General features: G+C 39.9%; 1 protein-coding gene across 1 annotated transcript in view; it reads left to right on the top strand.

The window, feature by feature from the left end:
- Positions 1 to 736: 736 nt before the first annotated feature.
- The window catches only part of LOC119427740 (AT-rich interactive domain-containing protein 1B), a 121,693-nt gene continuing 98,835 nt past the window's right edge, over positions 737 to 23,594 (top strand). The window contains exons 1-2 of the mRNA XM_037695378.1: positions 737 to 844; positions 14,656 to 14,745. Of these exons, the coding sequence (XP_037551306.1) occupies positions 737 to 844; positions 14,656 to 14,745 (198 nt within the window). The remainder of the gene's footprint in view (positions 845 to 14,655; positions 14,746 to 23,594) is intronic.

Raw genomic sequence — 23,594 nt, 5'->3', positions numbered from 1 at the left:
TATATATATATATATATATATATATATATATATATATATATATATATTTTTTTTTTTATTTATTATTTATTTATTTATTTATTATTATTATTTTCTTTTGCTCTGCCACTAATAAAAGCTTTATAAAGCTATTGGATTGCCACATCCAGGTACATGAGCTGGCTTCTGTAAAGTTCATTACTTCCAGCGTTATTTCCCATTTCCTGTCTGTCACCTCTCAGCCTCCAACCAGCTGCAGCAGCAGGGCCTTTTCCTTACCCTCCACCACCCCCGCTTTTAATCACACCAGGTTAATTAAAAGGCCATCACGCCTTTCTTCGGCCCACCCCGCTGGCTTTATTACCCCTTTGCCATATACTTGCTTTGCTGCCTCAGCCACCATGGCTGCTCCCTCCTCACGCACACATGCTTTCAATCACACGGAAATAGGAGCTCACCTTGGTGGTGGTACAGAGGCTGAGGAGACAAAACAGAGGAAATGAGAAACAGGAAGAAGTGTGTGTGAGGAGACAGTCAATAGGACTTTGTGGGGGTTGAAACAAAGGTGTGTGCGCTGAGGGGATGGATTGTGGGTGTGTGGGTGGGGTACCCAAAGTTCAATGTCATTAATTGGTCAGCATTTGAATATTAAGTGAAGAAGTCTGTTAATTAAAGGAATAATAAATGTGCTGCTGGCTTAGAAGGGGGTGGGCAGAGTAAAGGAGGTGGAGGGGGTGAGGAAGGAGAGGTTGTGAGAATGGAGGGCATGTGGCAAGATAGCGAGGAGGAGGCAGGGAGACGGAGCGAGGCTGGGTGTGAGGTGATAAGAGGGAGAGAGACGTCCGTGGGTAAAGGTCTGGCAGTGGTAATTTGTGGAGAGCCGCGTTAATTGTCATAACCTTTTAAATGGCAGAGTTTATCGGAGTCCTCTAAATGTCCCCGCATATCGCCACGGCAACCCTAGGCCTGCTTCACTCTGATTGGCCACAGCAGACGAGCACTTAAGCTTGATGAGTTTTCCGACCAAAACTAAATGATGACACTGAAAGAAAAAAAGGATATTTGTATATAAATTGTATACAGTATGTCAGTTTTTGTGCACAGGTACCTGATGGTGCGTCTGAATATGTGCGAGACGATGTTTTCATTTTAGTGTTTTTCTTTTTTTACCTTTTACAATGACTGACACTCGCTAATTGCTCGGCCAGAATCCGCCACTGTTTTTTTTTTCTCGCCTTTTTTTTCCACCTTGTTTGATTTATGTTTGTTTTTGTGCAGCGGAGTAGCAATTCAAATGCAAATGAACAAGAATGAGAGAGGTGTTTTTGGAACTGTTAGGACAATCATAATGGCTCAGAGAAAAAAGTGTGTGTGTGTGTGGGGGGGGGGGCGATAGTTAGCGGCACAGCACCCTAGGGGCCTCATTTAGCTGCCATTTGTTAGAAAATGCCGCTACATTTGTTCCTGAAAGAAAAAGTACCCAAAAAATGTCACGGTCAAAGTCGAGCATGCCAACACATTGCTATCGTTCCTCAGTACAGAAGTCATGTGGGTGTACTCCTGTTTGGGTGAATGTCCTCTTTATCGTCGTGCCAAAGCAGTTTAAGTGAAAGAGTGGACGGTTTGGTGGTGACAGGGACTTTCAAAACGTGTGTGAAGTGAGTAAGGCACAAAGGCTGACTTATTTGATTAGCTTGTGTTGAAGAATAAAAAAAAAAGGCCTAACAGTGGCAACTTCAGCTAGCACTATTAGCTCCATTTGAAATCATCCCTAAGGGAAGGCCTGCACACAAATCAGTGTGGCTGGACTGGAGGATTTGTATGTTTTTCCCTTTTTTAGGGGTTTAATCTAGGGGAGACAGGGGAGCGAACGCATGCATGGAAACGCTGCTGAAACTGTTCCGTTAACATTTATTTATTTATTTTCTTCCATTAATAAAAGTTATACTTCAGTCCAAACTGCAATGGTGATCACATGGTGGTAACTATGGCCTGCGTGTGACACAGAAAAATACTCACACATGTTTATCTATAGGGGACGCTAGCATTAAGGTGTTTGCCTCTGATCATTTAACTTCTAAACTGTAGCTCTCTAAATGTATTGGCTTATGTATGAACAATTCCTGGTCTCTGCTGAGTCACATGGTATATAGATCACGCCCATTCGTGCCAAAAAAAGTTTGGGGCTAAGTTGCTAAGTTGTAAAGTTTGCAAAAATGACTTGTGATCATTTAGCAAAAGTTTAAAGTTCAATCACCGTCAAACTCACGATCCTAAATCTAGATGGTGTGCTGAACGTCAGTTCTCAAGGGTAAGTAGTTACATTTTTTAAATGTGTAAGTTGCAGCTATGCAAATACTTTGAGAAAGCTAGCTAAAGACAAATTCAGCCATGTCTTCAAAATAAGAGCAGATGATGAGATGAAAGTCATACTACTGTTACGGGAGTCCATTCTGAGATAGTGGACCAGCTCTTACAATAATTACTCTATAAGGAACGCTATAAATCACATACATTTTTCTGCAAATATGACTAATTGGATATTTATTCAATTTTGCACCGACCTTTAGAACAATGCCCTGAGCTTAAACTGATATGCATGTGCAGGCAAAGTGGGCGTGATCATCTAAATGTGAAGCACTGACTAATTTAGGATGATGGTGGAAGTTTTAGTTTTCTTTTATTTGACAATTTGTTTAAAATCCTACAGCAGCAGTGATTATAAATGCTGTTTCACTTACTGGTAGATTTGATTTAGATCTCATTTAGAAAAGAATCAGTGAACAGATGGAGCCTCTCGTCTTCTAACCAGGCTCAAAGAAATCCTCCTTCAAGACACTGAAAACTCAGCTGGTTCAGAAAATACCTTCACTGTGTAGTCCAGTTCTCTGGTAATCTACCGAATGAGCATTAGAACATCATGAAGATTATATTGAAACTGGAATTTAACAGAAGCATGACAAATACCTCCCATTGTAAAAGTCAGGTTCATGTTATCTTCCATTTGTGAGCTACAAGAATGAACTGTAATTAAAATCTAGGGCAGGGCAAGTCATTTAAAAGTTTTTCTACCCTCCATTCATTTTCATTTACCTGTTTCTCTTTTCCAGGTTGCTGATGGGAGCTGGTGTCTGTCTATAGCAGTCACTGTGTGAGAAGTGAGGGACACCTGGATATGTCTCCAGTCCATCACAGGGACAAATATAGACAAACTAGACAAACACTCACACTCACCTAAAGTCAAGTCAAGTTATAGTTTCCAACAAACCTAACACATGTTTTTAGTATGTGAGGAAAAAGGAGTACCCAGAAGAAACCCGTGTGTGAACTAGAACTCCACACAGAAATGTTTTCTGTTTATTAACCTTTATTTTTAACAGACAAATCCCAATGAGATCACTGATCTCTTTTGCGAGGTGGGCCTGAAGGCAGCCTATACATGTTTTTGGACTGTGGAATGAAACTGGAGTACCCAGACAACACACTTGCAAACTTGAGGAGAACATGCAAACTCCAAACAGAAAGACCCTCAGGTCCAAACCAGGGCTTGAGCCCAGGACCTTCTTGCTGTGAGGCAACAGTGCTAAACTAAGCCAGTGGTTCTCAACCCTGGTCCTCGAGGAAAACTATCCTGCATGTTTTAGTTGTTTCCTTTCTCTAACGCACTTGAGTCAATGGTTCATTTACTTCATCAAGTTCTGCAGGAGCCTGTTAATCACCCATTCATTCAAATCAGGTGTGTTAAAGCAGGAAAACAACTAAAACATGCAGGATGGTGTTCCTCGAGGACCAAGGTTGGGAACCACTGTTGCCGTTGTGCTATTTGTGGTTTGTTCAACTCGTTTTGTTAATTAACAGGCTAATGTGTGCAGACTGCAATGAAATGATCATTTTTGGTCTCCAGATATTTTAAATAAGATGTGTAGCTATGCTTCATTTTGTAATTTCATTACAGCAGGTGCACCTCCACATCTTACTATGTGGAGTTTGTACACAGAGGCTTTCTCCAGGTACTCGGGTTTTCTCTCAAAGACCCAAAACGTGCCTGTTAGATTAACTGGTAACTCAGTTTCCCCTAGGTGGAAGAGAAGAGTGTGAACGGTTTGTCTCTGTCCCTGTGATGGACTGGAGACCTGTATATATGTCCCTCCGCCTCTCACACAGTGACTGATGGAGATAAACACCAGCTCCACCCAAGATGTGGGAAAGGGCAGGAAAACGAAATTGGATGGATTGCTAGATATTAACTGAGGCTTCTTATTTAATTTAAGAGCTTGTAAAAAAAATATATATATATAAATATATATATATATATTTTTTTTTTATATATATATATATATATATATATATAATGTAATATAATGTAATATACACTGTATATAATACCTTATGAGTTGGATAACTTGTAAATTAAGCAATGTACTGACATCCATTTTGATGTATGGCTGCATCTAAGCGTACATTTTTTTTCCTATCAAAATTTGTGTTGCCACATCAAAATGCAGTCCAGAAAATAACTCATCTCAGAAATTTCAAGCATTCACTATTCAAATCCCTCAGAGATGGGGGACATCAGTGAACCACTTGTTGCTGTTGGTGGAGGGGGTGAGATTTAAAACTTGGAAACACATTTTATTTTGAAAACATTACCCACTTTGAGCACAGATGTTCCAGGAAAATATTCCAGCTGTTTGGTTAGGTTAGAAACATCTGTGCTCAGTATGGAAATGAGGTTTCCCATTTAAACTGGGGAAACTCCATCGGATATCATGGAGAATGGCAGGCCTAACTGTGTGTATGTGAGTGTTTCAAGGTAAAGGTGGGACTGCATTTTGGATCGACTGTGCCCCTCTTTTGTTTGCTCTGGGGATGGACAGTCCAACAAGAATCCCCGTGGACTACAATGTTTGCAGATGACATTGTGGTCTGTGGTGAGAACAGGGAACAGAGGGAGGGAACTTGAATAGGTGGAGATATGCACTTGAAAGAAGAGGAACAATAATCAGCTTTTGCAAGACAGAGTCCATGTGTGTGAATGAGAGGGGGGTAGGTGGAACAGTGGGGCTACAAGGAGCAGAGGACACAAAGGTGCAAAACTTCAAGTACAGTACTTCGCGTCCACTGTCCAGGAAAATGGGGAGTGCAGTGACGAGGTGAAAAAGAGGGTCCAGGCAGAGTGGAGTGGATGGAGAAAAGTTTCAGGTGTGATTTGTGACAAAAGGGTGCCAGCAAAAGTCAAAAGAAAAAATGCAACAGTAAAATCAGATCAGTGGGACAGACCAAAAGACAGGAGAAAGAACTGGAAGTGGCAGAAATGAAGATGTTGAGGTTCTCCTTAGGAGTGACAAGGATGGAGAAGATTAGGAATGAGATCATCAGAAAGACCTTATATTTTCTCCTCATCAAATTTCAAGTCTGCTGTATGCAAAGTTGAAGGAGTTCTGGGGATGAGATTAGCCAGGGTGGACATGCGTCAAGTGGCTTGGACCCCAGTAATAACTGCTCACACTTCTAGTTATGTTGGCTACTATGAATGCTTACTTGTGACTGTGTGCACACAAATGCTGTATGTGTGTGTGCATCCTGTGTTACAGCTCTGGTTCTTTCTTGTAGTCTTTGTGCTAAAGGTCAGGGGGATTGCTGAGATAGAATCCAATCTAAAGGACACAGCACTAGAACAGGACCTGCTACAAATGGACCTATTAAGATAGGCTGGAAGCACATTGACACACACACACACAGACTGCTCTGGGTTACATACACATACACATCCAGATGTCCTCTCATAGCTATTTCCATTCTAATGGTCACCTTTCTCAGTTGCAATGAAAACAGTGACAAAAGTGGAATTGTTTTTCAAATATATATAATATATATATAGTTTATATTTTTGCTATTTTTGGGTGTAACTGGGATCCTGAGTACACAATTTCGTTCCACCTCATGTACCGCATGTGACAATAGTCACCTTGAACCTTGATATAAAAAAGATCAAAATGTTGTTGTGTTAAGAAGCCTCTGATTGGATATTTTTTCTACATTCACAAAAATGATACTCATTTTTTTCAACTTTCTGATTGTTGTTTAATTATTTCTTATTTATCAATTAATTATGTCATTTGTATGTGCACATCAGACGTGCAGATGAGCTGAGATGTGAAATGTTTGTTGTTTCTTATGGATGCCCTGTACCCCGTCCTCTCTCTGAAGCTTTTTGTACATCTATTATGCATTTAAAAACTATTTATTTTACACATTTCCTTTAATAGCTCAGCTAAATTAAAGTTTTAAAAAAAGATCCTTTAATTTTAATTACTGGCAAAAAGTAGAGCAGTGTCACAAAAATAGACAAGCAGAAACAAAGTGCATCACTTTTTAAACAGAGTCTTCTTCCAAATACTTAACTCTGCAGATTTGATTATGCATGCGTTTTTGAAAATGTGTATATTTTTTCACATAAACGGAGGCATTTTGTCCTTAATGCAATATGACACAAGGTGGATGCTTGGTGTTCAAGGTACAGCTAAGGGGAAATGCAAGAATATGGGGTTCTCTGCTAAAGACATGCAATTAAGCTTAATTTTAATGAATATTAATGGCATTAGCATGAAATTTTGCAGAGATGTGCATCTGCCAAGGTGCAGGGGGAAAGGGTTATGACTAATTCATTTGATAATCATGGGAAGAGCAGTGGAGACAGGGAAGGATGAGGAAAGAGGAATATGAATGTGTTGCTGATGAAAAGAATCAAGCTGGAGGAAGGATGGAGATAGAGAAGTGGAGGTGGGAGGAATGAGGGATATGATGACTTAAGAAAAAAAGGTGTGGAGGAGGAAGAGGAGGAATACTAAGGGGGAGCTGGGGCCCAAAAAGTACCGCAAAAGTACTGTAGGAATCTGAGTATTTGACCTATGTAATTATAAAAATAAAATAAAATAAAACTAGAGAAACTGCAATTCCTGTGAAAATGCAGTGTGAATGTTTATAGCAGAAGAACTTGCTGAAAAACAGCTGATATTAGCTAAAACTTGCTGACGTAACTGAAATAGAAGAAAAAAGTCTAAATTAGCGGAAGAAAGCAGAGCGAACATATATTTGCTGAATTAGGTTTACATAAGCAGAAATGAGCACAAAAACGAGAAACTTAGCTTAAAAGATAAACTTGTCAAAAAGTAGCTGAAAAGAAGCTGAAAGTCGGAAAGAAGCTTCAACTACTATAAACTTCCATAGGGAAGTGCAAAGAGCTGAAATGAGCTAAAAAAAAAAAAAGTGGAATTAGCTGAAAAGGCTAACATTAGCAGAAAATGGTTAAAAAGTAGCTGAAATTACATAAAAAGCAGAAATTCGCAGAAAAAAAACTGAAAGGATCATAACAAGCTGAAATTAGCATAAAAATATTAATTAGTCTGAAAGTATCAGAAATTACCATGAAAATCTTGAACTAATCTAAAAACTGCTGAAATTAGCTAAAAAGGTAGCTGAAAAAATAGAACAAACTTAAATTGGCAGAAGAAAGCAGAAAGAACATGTTTGCCCAGAAAAAAAGCCAAAATTGGCAAAATAAAAACACTAGCTGAAAAGTAGCTTAAAAAGCAGAAAGAAGCTTAAATTACCAGAATGAAGTGTATAGAGCACATTTTTTCTGAATTCGGCTGAAAAAAGTTGAAATAAGTGCAAATTATGTGGAATTCGCTGAAAAGGCTAAAATTAGCGTTAAAAACAACTAAATAGTCGCTGAAATAGCAGAAGTAAGCTGAAAGGAGTATAACAAGCTGAAATTAGCAGAAAGAAGTTAGAAGAAGCACAAAGATGTTGTAGTTAGCAGAAAGAATCTGAAAGGAGCAAAAAACAGCTGGAAAAAAAACAGCTGAAATTAGCCAAAAAATATATAAATTTGCACAAGGAAGCTGAAAGAAGCTAAATCAGAACAAAATGTGAAATGAGCAGTAAAATAATGTCAACGCATCTAAATATTTGAAGGATGTAAAAGGAGCTCAATTCATTTTCTATGAGAAAAAAATGGCAGAAAAAGCTAAATATTTCAAAAAGCTAAAGTTGCACCAATACCAAAAGTCATAGATTGTCCTGAAAGAACTGAACATTTTGATATGATTTGTTGAAATAGCTTGAAAACTGCGGGACGAGAATCATGCCAATAAATGTATGGAAGAAAAATGGATCACAATAGAGTGAATGAGTCGAGGATTCAAGGTTCTTTAATTGTCATACACACCACACGTGGTACATGTGATGGAACAGAATTGTGTACACAGGGTCCAGTTACATCCAACAAAAGTATACATTGTAAAAAAAAAAAAAAAAAAAAATCAGTAATAAGATCTACGATATGAACTAAGAAAAATGTCAACTAAAAATACGCTAAGCACTGGTAGTAAACATCCAGTTCCAGTTTCTGTAAGGCACATCTGTTACTCAAAGTTAGAAAACGAAAGATTAAGTCTTACTCCAGTCAAAGTCAGCCTGATTCAACATCTGGATATTTTCTTCTGGCTGCTACATGTTTGTCAGGCGGTGGCATCAAACGGCTGCTTCCTGTTTTGCCAGTTACACCGTTTATTTGTTCCAAGACATGCAATTGAAGAAGGCAGAGCGAGGCACCTGACTTCCTGTTTAATCTGGAGTAGTAAAGCTCGGACTGCAAACAGCCTCAAACACTCTTAAATGAAGCGTGAGCCCCAAGAAAGAGAGCATGAAACTGATTTTAGCCACGGTTACAGTTTGTGTTATCACCAAGTCTGCTAATTAACTACAGCTTTTTGTTTGATCTCTTCTGCTGTAAACACGTTGTATCACAACTGGCTTGAAAGCTGGATGATGCAAGTTACGTTCAAAAGCAGGTGCGCTCAAGATTTAAAGTGCAGCCTGTGTGAAACAGCGACACGTCTGTGCTTTCCGATTATTGCACGTTCCCTGATTGACTCCCACTCCTGCGCGCCTGGATCGAGGTGGTGGTGCAATATTGATTTACTTCTGCATAAAACCTCTCCAGCTCTATATATTACACCACATTCAGCAGCCATCTATTCAATCAAATCTAATATTACACTGCCTCTCCACACAGCTGTCTAATAGCATTTAACTCACAGTTTGATTCTTGCTTTCCCTCATGTACTTCAAACGCGTTGCTTCAATATCCTTCATTCGCTTCTACTATGCCAAGATGAAGTCTTTTCAAAAGCGTAGAGGATGAATGAGTGTCTCCGTGTGTGCGTGTGTATATGTATGTGTGGGTGTGGGTGTGTGTGACGACAGGATTAGCTGTGGCCTTAGGCTTAAGGTATGGAGTGGAGTGTATTTTAGAGGCTTCTAAATTAGCTGGGAAATGGGATTTTGAGACAATGGACTGTAAAAAAACTCAAATGAAAGGATGCACTCGCAGCACTCCTTCATTTGCCTCTGATGTTCTTACGCTCTCACTTTAGTTTACTTTGTTTTTTTTTTTCATTAGTTTCCTTCATTTGCGAGTCTTACCACCTTTTTTTTTTTTTTTTTTTTCTTTTTTTTCCTTCCTTTGCGCGTCTTACCCCCTTTTTTTTTTTTTTTTTTTGCTTCTCAGACCCCACAGCCCCCCGCCCCATTTCTCTGTGTTCATAAAACATTTAACTTTCATGATGTAAGAAGGTGAGCCTAGACCGAGATGTGAAGCCAACCTCACTTTGACACACTCCACACTGAAGTCCCGCAGAGAGAAAAATGCACATGCACACACACACACACACCAGAGAGTCACGCTTGTGTAAATATTGAACTTGAGTCAGCACCATCTCTTCTTCTCTGAGAGTGAGCATTTTTCCTCTGAGCTGAAAGTATCCACCTGTGTGTCCACTCATCAGAAAACCAGCGCACATCTTCTCCACCTCTCTCCTCTCTTTTGCCTTTATTTACCTGTGGAGGTGTACTTGTCTCTGCGCTGGGTTTCAAACACAACACATATGACCATTTAATGAAGGGCTCCCGATTGGCATCCAACACCCCCCCCCCCCCCCAGCACACAAATCCATTTCAAGGCTTGATAAAAAATAAAAAAAACAACATAGCTTTCTATACGTACACCTTTGTCTCAATGTTGTGGTCCTGATGTTAGAAGTGTTGATGGAATGCAAAATCTTATTTCTGACCTACAAAGCTCTTAACAACCTAGCTCCATCTTATATTTGAGATCTTATTGTTCCATATTTTCCTAACAGAGCAAGCAGAGCTCTCAGACTGCAGGCTTACTTGTGGTTCCTAGAGGTTCCAAAAGCAGAATGGAAGAAGATCTTTCAGTTAACAGGCTCCTCTCTTGTGGAACCAACTTCCAGTTTCTGTCCGTAAGGCTGACACATGATCCAGCTTTAAGACTTTATTTTTTGATAAATCCTATAGTTAGGGTTGGCTTGTTGTTCTGCTATAGGCTTAGACTACTAGAGGACAAATTGACCTCATTTTTTTTTAATGAATTGTTACAATTGAATAGTTTTCATTTGATACTATTTCTATCTTAACATGTGATTCTTGACCTGCCATTGTGTATCTGTTACTTTCAAACCCAGCAAATCAAAGCAGATGGCCGCTTGTCCTGAGTCTGGTTCTGCTAAAGGATTCTTCTTCATGAGGGAGTTTTTTCCTTTCCACTGTCGCCTTCATGCTTGCTCAAGATGAGAGTCTGTGATGAAGTTAAACTCAAATGAGATGACTTCTCTTGTGACTTGGCGCTATATAAATAAACTGAATTGAATTTAAATGTCTCTCCCATCTTTATGATATGTGATCCTGTAACTTTCAGGTGGGTTTATGAGGGTCTTTGATCATTTATTTATTCATTCAGGCATGATTGATACTTCAGGTTGAATTCTTTTGTGGCCACTCTTTTCATTGTCCTCACTGTATTTTTTGTTTTTTTCATGGAAATTGTGTTTTTCCTGTTGCAAGTGATGCATATGAACTAATTACTGACATTGTATTAAAAACCAACATTCTCATTTAGTTACACCGAGTTGTTTTTCTTTCTTCTCACAGATACATTGAAATGAGTCAAGCCTGCAGGCAAAGAGTTGTACACATTTACAGTAATCAAAGATGGTTTCTTTGTGATGTACACTTTCATTTGAGCACATTTAAATTTTAATTGCATAAAATGCATGTGCCCAAAGACAAATGTTTTTAAACAAATAGTATATTTCAAGGAATAATCATTTAAACATATCAGTGAATTATTTTAATGGATGCGGTAGCTCAGTGGTCAGTGTGGCGGTCTTGTGATTCTGAGGTTGTGAGTTCGAGCCCAGGTTGCTTCAGGAAGGGCATCCAGCGTAAAACAATGACCAAATCTTTCATTTAAGTTTGCTCGCTGTGGCAACCCCTGGAAAAAAAAAGCAGTGGCTTGTTGCAATAATGAAATTAGTTGTGATAAATCCACATTCTCTTCTCTCATTGACATGAAACACTTTTCGTGTTTCAGCCTTTTGGCCTCTATCATCCAAGTTTTTTTTGATGATTGACGGAAGTGAGAGATCATTGACTTGACCAAATATGTTCTTGATATACAGTGTATAAAAGTTCTAGAAGAAATTATCCTATTATATATTGTTGTCCCAGCAAGTCTTTGCGATGCTGAAAATTGCACATTGAAATTACAATAATGATAAATTATTAATATTTCATGCCGTCCTACTGAAGTCCCGTGTGTATGGTAATTGGCAGTTTCTGCTCTTAATTTTCAGTATTTGGGGCAAACTTCTCAAAATTTGAGAACACATTCATTTGTTTCTACATTTTTTTTTAAAATATCCAGTGTTGAAAAATGTGCATAACTGTGAAAATTATATTCTGTTCAAATTTGGACGTTTCAAACGTGTCATTAGCTCAACTTTTAGCCAGAAAAACCAAATGTTGTGAATTTTATGGACTTCAGTTTTGTTTTTGAAGCAATCAATAGCTTTTAAAGAGCACGTGATGTCAAAATGTTGTAATAAATACAAATGCTTTTTTGGAAAAATAACATGAATAACATATAGCAAAATAAATTTCAAGCTGCTGAGCTGCACAGTTGTTGAGATATTTGCATGCACAGTAACAGGAAGTGATGTCAAAGGGGAATGCCTGCATATGAACAGATCATTGCTACTATGGCTGACACAGACAGCAGCGAAGAATCTGACATTTAGATTTAGTGTCACAATCGGAGATGAAGATTATTCAGGGTTTAGATATTGTTTTAATGAACAAAAACCAGGAAGTTCCCCTTTTTAAAGAGCTCTCCTTTGATGTCACTTCCTGTTTCACTTTGGCTGCACCAAGTTTAAAGGAAAGTGTGCCAGTTATGTGACCAAATGAATAATATCATGTGCATTTAGCCAAAAATTCTTAAATATTAAAATGTTTTCTTCCATTTTTGTATTTGTAGGATGTCACAGTCACTTTAAAGTTTCCATCACTCAGTTTAATTATTAGTTTCTTGTATAAATAGAAAGTCAAAAGGCTGACTCTACTTCTACAAAGCTATTTGTCATTGTTTCTTTGGTGTTCCACATCAGCTTTCCTGAAACTTAAAACACAAAAAAAATCTTCTTGAAAACCAAATTCATAAATGTCCTGGAAAGCATGTGTATCTTTTTGATAGTTTTAATTTATTTTCTGGAAATGACCAGCTTTATTCTGACTCATGGACGAGAAACAGCTCAAGGCATGTATACAAACTATTAAATATAAAATGTCCTTTAATGGGGACTTTTAGCATCATTGCTCTTTTATGATCATTGCAATAAATGCAGGATACATCATCTTTTTTTATTATGAGTCTGTTATATCATTATATCATGCACAGTATGTTTTTATATTAATGGAGTTTGCAAAATGTACCATATTCTGAAGATATGAACTCTTCAAATCATTTCTACATCATTCATACCCTGAATCCACAAATGGTTTTACAGGTAATAATAGATCAGTTTTCACATAATACATCTCCTGTTGTGAAGGATTATCTCCTGCTATAAAATGATATCACCTAGCTGACAGGAATATTGCCCACCTGCTACAGTATAATCACACAACGGATAAGAAATCAAACTGCGGGGAGAGGTGGATTTTGAAAGTAAAATCCTCAAGACACTGCGTGTGTATGCGCGACAAATATTTGTGTGTATTCATGCTGCGTCTGGTTTTGTGTGCAAGCACTTGCGTGTGATCTCTCGTCGCAACTCGCTGATCAGTTATCACTAATCCTTCCACTCAGAGCTCTTTAACAAGTTGCCATTGTGCCGCTGACGCTTTACATGATGGAGGAACGACCTTCATGGTGAATGAAAAGAAGAGGCAGAGAGAGAGGAGGGAGAGATACAGAGGGAGGGAGATGGAGAGGGCAACACCTCCAACAATGGAGAGAAAATTGGTTTACACTAGATAGGCTTGTGATTACAGAGGGAAAGAAAATGACTTGGATTGAACAATAGGACTGATGTGGGTTTATATGTGTGTGTATGTTTGGAGGATTAGTGGGTGGGATTTAGTTGGAATGAATTGTTGGGTATGGTGTGCTGATAGTCGTTCTGTCTGCCTGTACTGTAACAGAATGTGTGTAATTCTTGGTGAAGGGTGTCTTTTTGTGCTGTGACTCCATCTAACTGTAAATGTTGGAGTCCATCACAGCCTGTAGTGCCCGTTTCCTCATCTCTTTAACACTTGTTACCTTAGATGTTGTCAAAGTGGTTTAATCTGAAGTTACCAGGAATGGATACTCAGCAAGCTGCTGATGTGAATTTTTTTTTATTTTATTTTATTTTTTTTGTGTGTGTGTGTTTGTAATCATGTATTTACATGTGCACTTCCAGAAATCATTAATTTTTTTTATACCAGAGAAGCCTAACAAATATGTCCTGGAGGCATGCTTTTTTACTGCTGAACCATAAAATAATTATTCTCAACCTGTGTTGTAATATGACTGCTTTGAAACATGTCATTCTGCAAGCTTCTTCTTTATTTCTATGTCACAGTGTAGACAAACGTATAAAACTGTTGCAGTTTTATTCATTTACAGTAGTCCTTCGCTACTTCGCGGTTCATTTTACGCAGGCTTACTCTATTGTGTTTTTTCAAAATAAGATTGGACATGACACACAATTGGCTGATTGATGGATGAGCTGCACAATCAGCATGAGATTTTTGTTTAAAATGAATTATTTTTAAATTACTTAGCACCTGCTGCACCTCTGTGCAGCCCGCACTGCAGGAGAACCTTCCTCCTGCAGCTGATCAGTTGATTTCCGTGTAACGCTGAGAAGTGGGCTGGCCAAGAGCACTTGCAGGTGGCACAGAGCAGCTGAAACAGGGAGCTGAAATCATGACATGCTGTGCTCTTTTAGAGCGTTTAGAGTTTAGAAACATTGTTTAGAATATTGCATGAGTGTGGGAAGGGTTTATAAAGCCTTTATATATAAATACTAAAATAAACTACTTACTACTTGTACTACTATTCCTACTTCGTGGTTTTTAACTTATCACTGAGCTTCAGGTTACAGATCCCTCGCGATAAACGAGGGACTACTGCATTTATTTATTTTTATTCAGTATCTCCAAGCAGTCCGATCTGAACCAGAACTAAGTTAAAAAATGACAAAAGTCAAGCTTTTACATCCTTTTCATGTGTTTTTTTTCTGTTTGTGTCTTGCCCAGCAGGAAAGCTACAACATCAGAGGTCCAGCTCCAGGGAATTCTGGGAAGACCAGTGAGGATGGGGTCCCCCATGACCGTCCCTCCAGTCTGCCAGTGAGTAATCCTGTTGCTTCCTTCCAAACACATAGCAATAATGAAACTAAAAGATGGGAACACATCATTTCTGCATCACACACCTTAACAGCTGTTTTCAGCCAAGAGTGACAGACATCACACAACCAGACATCAAAACACTAAAGAAGTTCCCTCCAACACAATATGTAATGTATTTCAATCAAGACTGCAATGTTAAGCTTTAAGCTATTTTGTCAAATCAGAATCCTGTGCTGACCCCGTGACCTGCTTCTTTGTCTGACATCTCATGGGATTTGACTGCTCATTTCAAGGCTTACATCGGTCTTCATGCCGATGGCAGAAAGGCCACATGTATCACCCTGTGGTCCATTCACTCACACGTACACCCACATGCTTAGAGAAGCATATGCATCAGGACAGACATTTCCCTCTACACACATGCAAAACCCACACAGCTTCTTAGAATTTGGGCGAGCTAAAAAACCATTAAACAGCTTGACTGGAGGAGTAATTGAGAGGAGTCTGTGTGACCAGGCTGAGCTACAGTATGAGGGTTGCTCTGGCTTTTTTTTTTTTTTTTTTTTTTGGGCTGCACTAATCATCGCTTTTCTCCCAGCAGCTTCTCCAGCACTTTCAAAAATAGAATAAATAGACATTTGCAAATGGTCACAAATATTGGCTCTGCCTGAGGTGCGTGCAGTTTAATTTACCAGACACTTTTGGAAAACAGGCCCAGGAGTGGAGGAATAAGCTGCAGAAATAATAAAAGCTAAATTAAGTGCGTGAACTCCAACTAAGTCATAAAATCCTACTTTTACTGGTGCTTTGAAAGTCTTGACTGATGGTTGACTTTTATTTGTTTCAAATAATTGCAGACTTATTGTATCTGTCATTTATCAAGGGATTCCTGTCTTTTCCTTTCTAACATACTAATAGTGTGTCATCTGCCTTATCGCCTTCTTTCTTTCATTTTCATTCTCCCACACTCTTTAGCCCCTCTCCCCTCTCCCACCCTGTCTTTCCATCTAAAGTAGCATCATGAAAGCTCTCTTCCCCTCCTGATGCTATAATGAGAAATGGCCTTGATGTATCAGTGAATCCATAGCGAGAGAACAAGACGAGGAGAGGAGCCACTGCAGTCGCGTGGGGGCCCATCTATTTGAACCACCACCACTATCAACCCATATTTCCTCATCGCTTTAATCCTGTCTTTTTTTCTTTCTTTCATTTTTTTACCCCTTGGGTTCTCTGTGTGTTTTCACATCCCGTCCAGAGGCTTGCCGAGATCCTAATCGGCAGCAAGTTTTGATGAGAAAGGCAGAGAGAGATAAAGATGGATAGATGGAAAGGGAAGCAGAGAAGGAGAGAGAAATTGCTCGGCGTTTGCCGAGCTTTTCCAGCAAGCTGTCACGGTGGAGATGTAACCCATTTCTTTTTTTTCTTCTTCTTCTTTCTCACTCTCGCGCCGGCGTTTGATGTCAGATCTAAAGCTGCTGTCATCTTTTCTCCCGTCTCCCTCTTTCTGTCAGGAGCGAGGGAGAGCGGGTCGGCGAAGTGTCATGTTTTTGTTTTGGGAAGAGTCTGCCGTGTGATGTGGCGGGAGATTTTGAAGACAGACCAAAGGGACTGCTTTGGTGACTTATCACAAGCGAGAGTCACAGTGTCCTCTCCATCTTTTAAAATCTAATTTGCTGGAGATACAAAATGACTTGTGCACTTTTAATATATGTAAGATAAAAAATATAATATAAAGTTCAGTCTTTTCTCTTTCCAGTTAAGTTTTAATAGCTCTAAATTTAAGTGTTTCTTTAAATTTTTATCCTTACAAATTTGCAAGCCTCTATTAACTTGATCTGTTTTACTAACTTTCAGTAAGAACTTCCATTTCTTTTGGTGTTTTCAGCTCGCTCAGAATATTTCTGGCCTTGCTGAATCTCTTCATCTCGATTTTTAAATCATGCGCCTGTTCAGTAGAACAGATCGACCTTAAAGTGACAAAAAATGTTCATAGGGAAATTACTTTTTCAAAAGCCTTCCTGGAAAAACCCAGTTTATTTTTGTTCCCTAAACTGTAAACCCATCGCCAACTGTTCTTGTTTGATTGTATGTGGAAATTATTAGAAATACAATTTAGCTTTCCAAGTCAAAGGTCGTAACTTTGAACAAAATTGTATTTGATCTTTTCCCTCCCGTGTTATACATCAGAAATCACTGCTTAGATTGCACAGGGACTTGATGGAATCATGCTTTTCTCGGTCGAGTGGTGCCATTTTCAAAATTGCTCTGATTTCCCCAGGATGTGTGCGATTGCAGGTCAATAAAAGTAACATGTTGGTTTGCTGGCATTGTGTTTGAGCTAGACTGTGTGATTGGCACCAGCTGCCATGTCACCTGCTGCCTTGTTATTTCCAGCTGTGTGTGGCAGCGATTATTTTTGTGTTCAGGAATAAATACAAGTGAAAGATCAGATGTTTTTTTTCTCTTTCTCTACATCAGTCTTTTGTATCTTTTGCTATAAGTTGCTATAACTAAACCACAGTGAGGTGAAGACCTTAGGTTTACAGACTTCACTTCCTCCTCAACCCATTGCCACCTCGTTCCAGTCGCTCCATGCTCCCAGCTCTCCTGTGTTCCCCTGACAGCCTGCCAAGCTGCTGCACAGCCTCCCATCCTCTGGGACATGGGAGAGGATGGCCAGCCATGTGGAAAGACAGAGTGAGATCTGGGGGTGTGGGGGCTGAGAAGGGGGCGTGAACCACTGAAGTGAAACGTGGTTATCTTTTTGTCGCTTGTTCAGGGTGAAGGATGTTGAATTCTGAAGGCTGTGAGGTTCCAGCAGTGGTGTGTTCTTCACACTAGTACATGTGCACTCTGACAAAACCTTCTTGCATGTCCTCCCAAGCTCATTTGCCCCTCCTTGACTTATTTTCCATCAGACAAAAGGCAAAATTCAGAAACATTAACTCTGTCTCTTCCTTCGCGCCTATCCACCTCTGTTTTTCTGAGCGTGAGGTCATAAATGATTGACAGGGCGCAGCTGGGGAGGCCTGCAGCCGCGCACACACCGCTCTGCGTGCACAAACGCCCATTCAGCCCATACTCTGATGTACACTCTGTCCTCTGCGAGCTGTTTCACACACTGTGTGCATGTGTGCTCTGTTAGAGCATGTCAGTCAGCCTGCCTGTGCAGTATGTGCTCTCACTCTGCCTCTTCCCACTGCTGTGTTTTATTTTAGAGTCCCCAGGCAGGCAGACAGGGCCAGCAGGCAGCACAGAGTAATGTCATCCAGCAGGGTTAGATTCAAGAGCTCACACGAGGAAAGAGAGGAGGAAAGGAAGCATAGCGTCGAGAGTTAAGAAATATGATGGATATAAAAAAGAAAGTCTTAGATGTTCTGGAAAACTGAAGAGCGCTTGTGTTATTGCTCCTTTTTTATTGATTTGTTTTGTGTAATGTCACTCTTTCCAATATTTATACATACTTAAATTAGCAGGTTGTGGAAGGTATGCAGGGAGAGAAAGAGGCCGGGGAACCCAGGGACGAGCTTATTTTCTGGACTCTGCTGCCTATTCTTAGAACAGAGAGCAGCACTAAAGGCCGCAACAGCTCCCCGCCATCGCCGCCATAGGACGACTAATCTGAAGACAGTTTTACACTCCGAGGTATACAGGATATGGTCACGCTAGACATAAACCTGCAGCCCTAATGTGCGTGGGAGGGTTTGATTCACTGTCACTGTATGAGGGAAGATCTAACACAAACTGCTCCACAGGACTTCACAATCCACTTTATGATTTGAGTTCCGTGTTCACCTTTTATGACTGCTGCATCCACACTCCTTATATGTGCACTACTGCCACCCACCCTTTATCCAGTCGTCTTATAGCATTTTGAAGTGACGCTGATCATCATTCTCCAGGCTTTGGGAAAGTTCTTTGACTAAAAATGAGTGAAATAGCACAGCTTTTTTAGTTTTTCTGACCATGTTTTGAAAATATATTTGCTTTTATCATAGACCCATGAATCATTCAAGCGTATAAAGACGCGTAGCACAAAAGATGAACCAGTGCTGTCTCCACATCTTGCCCAAAAAAACACATTTTTAATTGTGTATTTCAGCATATTTTCCAAGCAGCCTGCTGCAAAGATGACTAATTTGTTCTAATTTGTTTGGTTTTATGTCAGGAAAATGGCAGTTAATAGTTCGACAATAAATAAAAAGTGCGCTTTTACACCAATAATGTGATTCCAAGAAGCTACTGTATTTTCTGAAAATGTGGTCTGCCTTTGATTAATGCGTTTCCTTTCAAAATAAAGTTTAGAAACTGGTCAAGTGGAGGACGAAAGCAGAAGAGGCACACCTAAAACAAAGAACTACATGAGAAAAAGCGTTTCTGAATAGAAATAAAAAAGGGACTACTTTTAGATTCAACGAAACGTACACCCTGAAAGATGAGAAAACCACCTTGTTGATGAGATGCTATGACAATATGCAAAAATGTTCAAATAAATATTAGTCTTTGCTTAGATTTAAGCTAAACAAAAGCAAAAAACCCATGTCTGAAAACAGTCAGGTATAACAATTTAATTTAAATGAATCCGTCGTTGAAAGAGAAAAATGGGAAACTTCCCACCAAGACCACATTTTAAAAGGACTAGAAAGTCTGGGTCCTTTGGGAGCTAACTGTTGATGAAATGTCTCAACACAGTCTGTGTTTTCACCTCTGTTTCACCGCAGACTCAGATATTATGACACAGCAAGTCAGAAGACCTTCATACAAAATGCAGACAGGATATTTTACACTCGCATGCTGACCTGCTTTCATTTGCTCCTCATCAATCATTTAGCACACATGCAGTTTCATGTACATGCATAGTTTTCTGATCCTCAAGCGACTGGAACAAGATTTTTTTTTTAACCATTTGTTCCTATACTGCTTAAAACACAGTCATACAAGAAGTCAAATTGATCTGTCCAGGGAAATTCTTTCATCTGTACAAAGTTTTTTACTCAAAAAGTTCCACAGTGATGAAATCTGAGTCAAAGTCTGATTCATAGACGTGGTTTGCTCTTAGCAATCATGAGTCCACTAGGTTGTAGCTTATTTTAGCTCATTCAGGGCGGCTGTGGCTGAGTGGTTAGAGCAGTCGTCCTCCAGTGCAAGAGTTGGGGGTTCGACCCCACCAGCCGTCACATGCCAAAGTGTCCCTGGGCAAGACACTCACTGAACTCCTCATTGCCTCCAATGTGTCCCATCGGTGTATGAATGTGATAAATCACTGATCAGTCTCTTTAGAATGATTTGTTCAATTAGATTTGTGTAGATCTAGTAGAGTGCTGTATGAATGGGTAAATGAGAGCACAGGCTGTAGTGCAAAGTACTTTGAGTGTCTTGATAAGATATATAAGTACAGTCCATTTACCATTTACCAAAGATTGTCGATGACTATTGGTGATTGCTTTAAATATTTTTCTTTAAATATTTAAACCTCTAATGCTACAAGTTAAGGTTTTAAAATGATGACAAAATGAATCCAAAGCAAAATAATACAACTTGGAGCATGAACTATAAACTGTGACATGCTAGTCCTGCATAATTCCCTTTTAGTGGGACTTCCCTACCTGCACCTTTCAGCAGCTGAGGTGTAATCTGATTACATCTAAAGGAAAAAAAGAGCTTCTTTATGGGAATCAGTTCGCTGTCCTTTGCTTGCCTGCAGGATTTTAGTTGTATCTTTTGGCAAAATTTGACAGCCACACACTGTTTTACCCTTCAGGAGCCATGATCAGTGTAAAGCAAACTGGCAACACAAGGCTGGGCAGCTGAGGTGCACACAGACGGGGGGAGAGAAGTTCCTCAACTGCAGAGGAGGCCCTGTTAATAACCAACCACCCTTGACAGGCTTGTTGACTAAAGCTCTGCACAATAGAGCAAAGGGCAGATAGTAAACCTGTTTGTGCATGCACTCTGTTCCAAGTGTTGCCCTTGCATACACACCTATCGTACTTACACATGCAAACTGTCCCATGTCAATTCAAGACTGAGAAGGAAAGGGAGAGGGATGAAATTGGTTAAGAAAACACCAGTCTGGTTTCGCTGGCGCCTCTCCACCAAGCTCTTCTACAGAGGAGGAGAAACACTGGGAGGGATAAGGGAGGAGGAGGAAGGCAAGCGAAAAGTGACCTTACAAGGAGAGAAACGTTCCCTTTCTGCATCCTTTTTTAAAATCCTTTGCCAATCAGTTCCCCTCCCATAGTTAGTGTCTGTTGTCAAAGCTTTTTTTTTTCAGCAGATTTGTAAGACTGGTTCAAATTCAAGACAAAAGAGGCCTGAGAAGCAGCAGCAGATTTTTGCTGTTAGATTCCATCAGCACAGCTGCACACACACATCTGTAACAATGTCAGGCAGGGTTCTCCATAAACAGCGCCTCGTAAAAAGTGGATGATGTTGATGAAAAGTGGGTGACGGCGAGGAGGATTTTAGTGTGTGTCAGTATATGCATTTTTATGCACCTGTTGGTGTTTGGAGCTCACAGCAGGAAAAGAATCGGTATTTGTGTTTTTAATGTGTTTTCAGGGACACAGAACAGGAACCAAACTGTCCTCCCTGCGTTCACAGGACAGTGTGCAGGGTGACAGTGTGTGACCCAAAAGCTGCTATTTTAGACCAGAAAAAAAGTGAACATGACATTCATGCCTTACTTTTATTTTTACATTTTTAGGTACTAAATCCCTTATTGAAATGTGTTAGTACTTCACTTTACATAACGTAGTTTGAATAGTGTCAGGTACACTCTTCAAGCACTGACACGCTGATTTTCTGACATGTGAAAATTAAGTCTTTCCAAAAATTGCAGCAAATGCCATTTTGACAAAATGAGCTAAACATTAAGAAACTGAGTTTCATATTTATGTTTAGCATTTGAAAATTTTCTTGTGTTAAATGACATTTCATCACATTATAAAAACTTCTATAGAAAAAATGGACACATATTTGAAGCTAAATGACTTTTAACACCAATTTGCCTTTTCTTTTAATTAAAAATATTTTATTTTTGAAGAGACATATGATACAAAACTGCTGTTTTATAACTTTTAATTTTGTTGGTTTTATTTTTCCAGCAGCCTATATGCCCCCCCCCCCCCTCCCCCTCCTGTGTCACTCCCTAAGTCTCAACTCATCCACATTTCTGGGTTTATTTTTGCATCTGGTTCCTGGATGCCTGCACTCCCAGCAGGCTAATGAATGAATGAGTGAGGGAGGGACGACTCAGAAAAGGAGAAGAAAAAAGTAAAATAATGAAAACAGAGGGATGGAGGGAGGAAGAAGCCATCAGAGGAGGAATCTGTCATCACCATGGCTCCCTCTGGCTGTTTGGAGGTTGAAATTACATCTGACTTTGAAGTTAAGGGCAGCAGCATCGCCAGCGTTGCCATAGTGACCAGATATGTGTGTATGTATGCAAACTCCTTGGGAGGTTTATTATGCATGATGCACACTGTGACTCGTCCTGATAGCGTTACACTGCTGTTATTAATCTACTCTCATAAGATTTTTTTAAACGCATCTACGCATCTGAGTTGACGTGAAAATAACGCTTTCACAAACACACAAACACAGAGACGACCCATTTCACAGCTGGACTCGTGCTTCATGTCGAGCCTTTAAAAGATTAAGATAAAGTTTTTTTTTCTCTCCTCTTATTATCTTTGAGAAGGTTTAGCCGGCTGCACACTGTGCTCACAGGCAAATGCACGCACACAAACACACACAAATCATCACGCAGCGTTGTTTAGATTGCAGATAGCAGCGTTTGGGGTGTTTAAGCTGCTAATGCGCTACCGAGTTCAGAATTTTGTAGTTTTTCTTTTATCAGATTCTGTGACAGCCATAAAAGAAGCATTTATTTATGGATATAAGCATATTGCAAGAAACAGGATGAGGTTTGTATGCAGGGGAAGGATGGAGGGATGAAAAGGATGAAAATAATGTTCCATTAATGCAGAGCCAGGCATTTGCTGAGGGCCCAGCACCAATCTGCATCTCCCTACAGTCAGGCTGCTGCTATACATTTTTCATGAACGCTGAGTGAGAATTAGCGACGGATTGCCGCTGCAAATTGCTTTTCCTTGGTTAGGGCCCTATAGAGAGGGAACGGAAGAGGTATAGAGAGAAGGGCGATATGTAGGATGGTTTGGAACGTTGCAGAAACAAGACGTGATCAAGATCATTTCAAGAGATGCAGGAAATAAAGGAGTGAGAATAGTGTTTTTGTAGTATCTTATACGTAAGCTTCTAAATGCAACACTTTGCAATTTTTATATGTTGTTCATTTTGGTTCCATCTACTCTATTTCTTCTCCTTGGTCTGAACAACTTGTAGTTTTGACCTCAATCACAGGCCATTTCCTTCGCTCCAATACAGCCCACTTTCATTTTCCACCTGTGGTCTTGGCTGCTGTCCTGGACCCTCGGTGATCGGCAGACTGCCTCACTTCTGGACTGACTGATTCACTCCTGGACTGACTGATTCACTCCTGGACAGCCTGCCTCACTCCTGGACTGATTCACTCCTGGACTGACGGCCTCTCTCCTTTACAAACTGTCTCACTCCTGAGCTGACTGATTCACTCCTGGACAGACTGCCTCACTCCTGCACTGCTTCACTCCTGGACTGATTCACTCCTGGGCTGACTGCCTTACTCCTGGGTTGACTGCCTCACTCTTGGGCTGACTGCCTCACTCTTGGGCTGACTGCCTCACTCTTGGGCTGACTGTCTCACTCCTGAGCTGACTATCTCACTTCTGGGCTGACTGCCTCACTCCTAGACTGATTCACTCCTGGGCTGACTGCCTCACTCCTGG

This window comes from Nematolebias whitei, chromosome 21, assembly GCF_014905685.2.
Source record: "Nematolebias whitei isolate Nwh7 chromosome 21, NemWhi1, whole genome shotgun sequence".
In the NCBI taxonomy this organism is placed as follows: domain Eukaryota; kingdom Metazoa; phylum Chordata; class Actinopteri; order Cyprinodontiformes; family Rivulidae; genus Nematolebias; species Nematolebias whitei.
The sequence above is the reverse complement of the archived record's forward strand: the minus strand, read 5'-3'. Positions and strand labels throughout refer to the sequence as shown.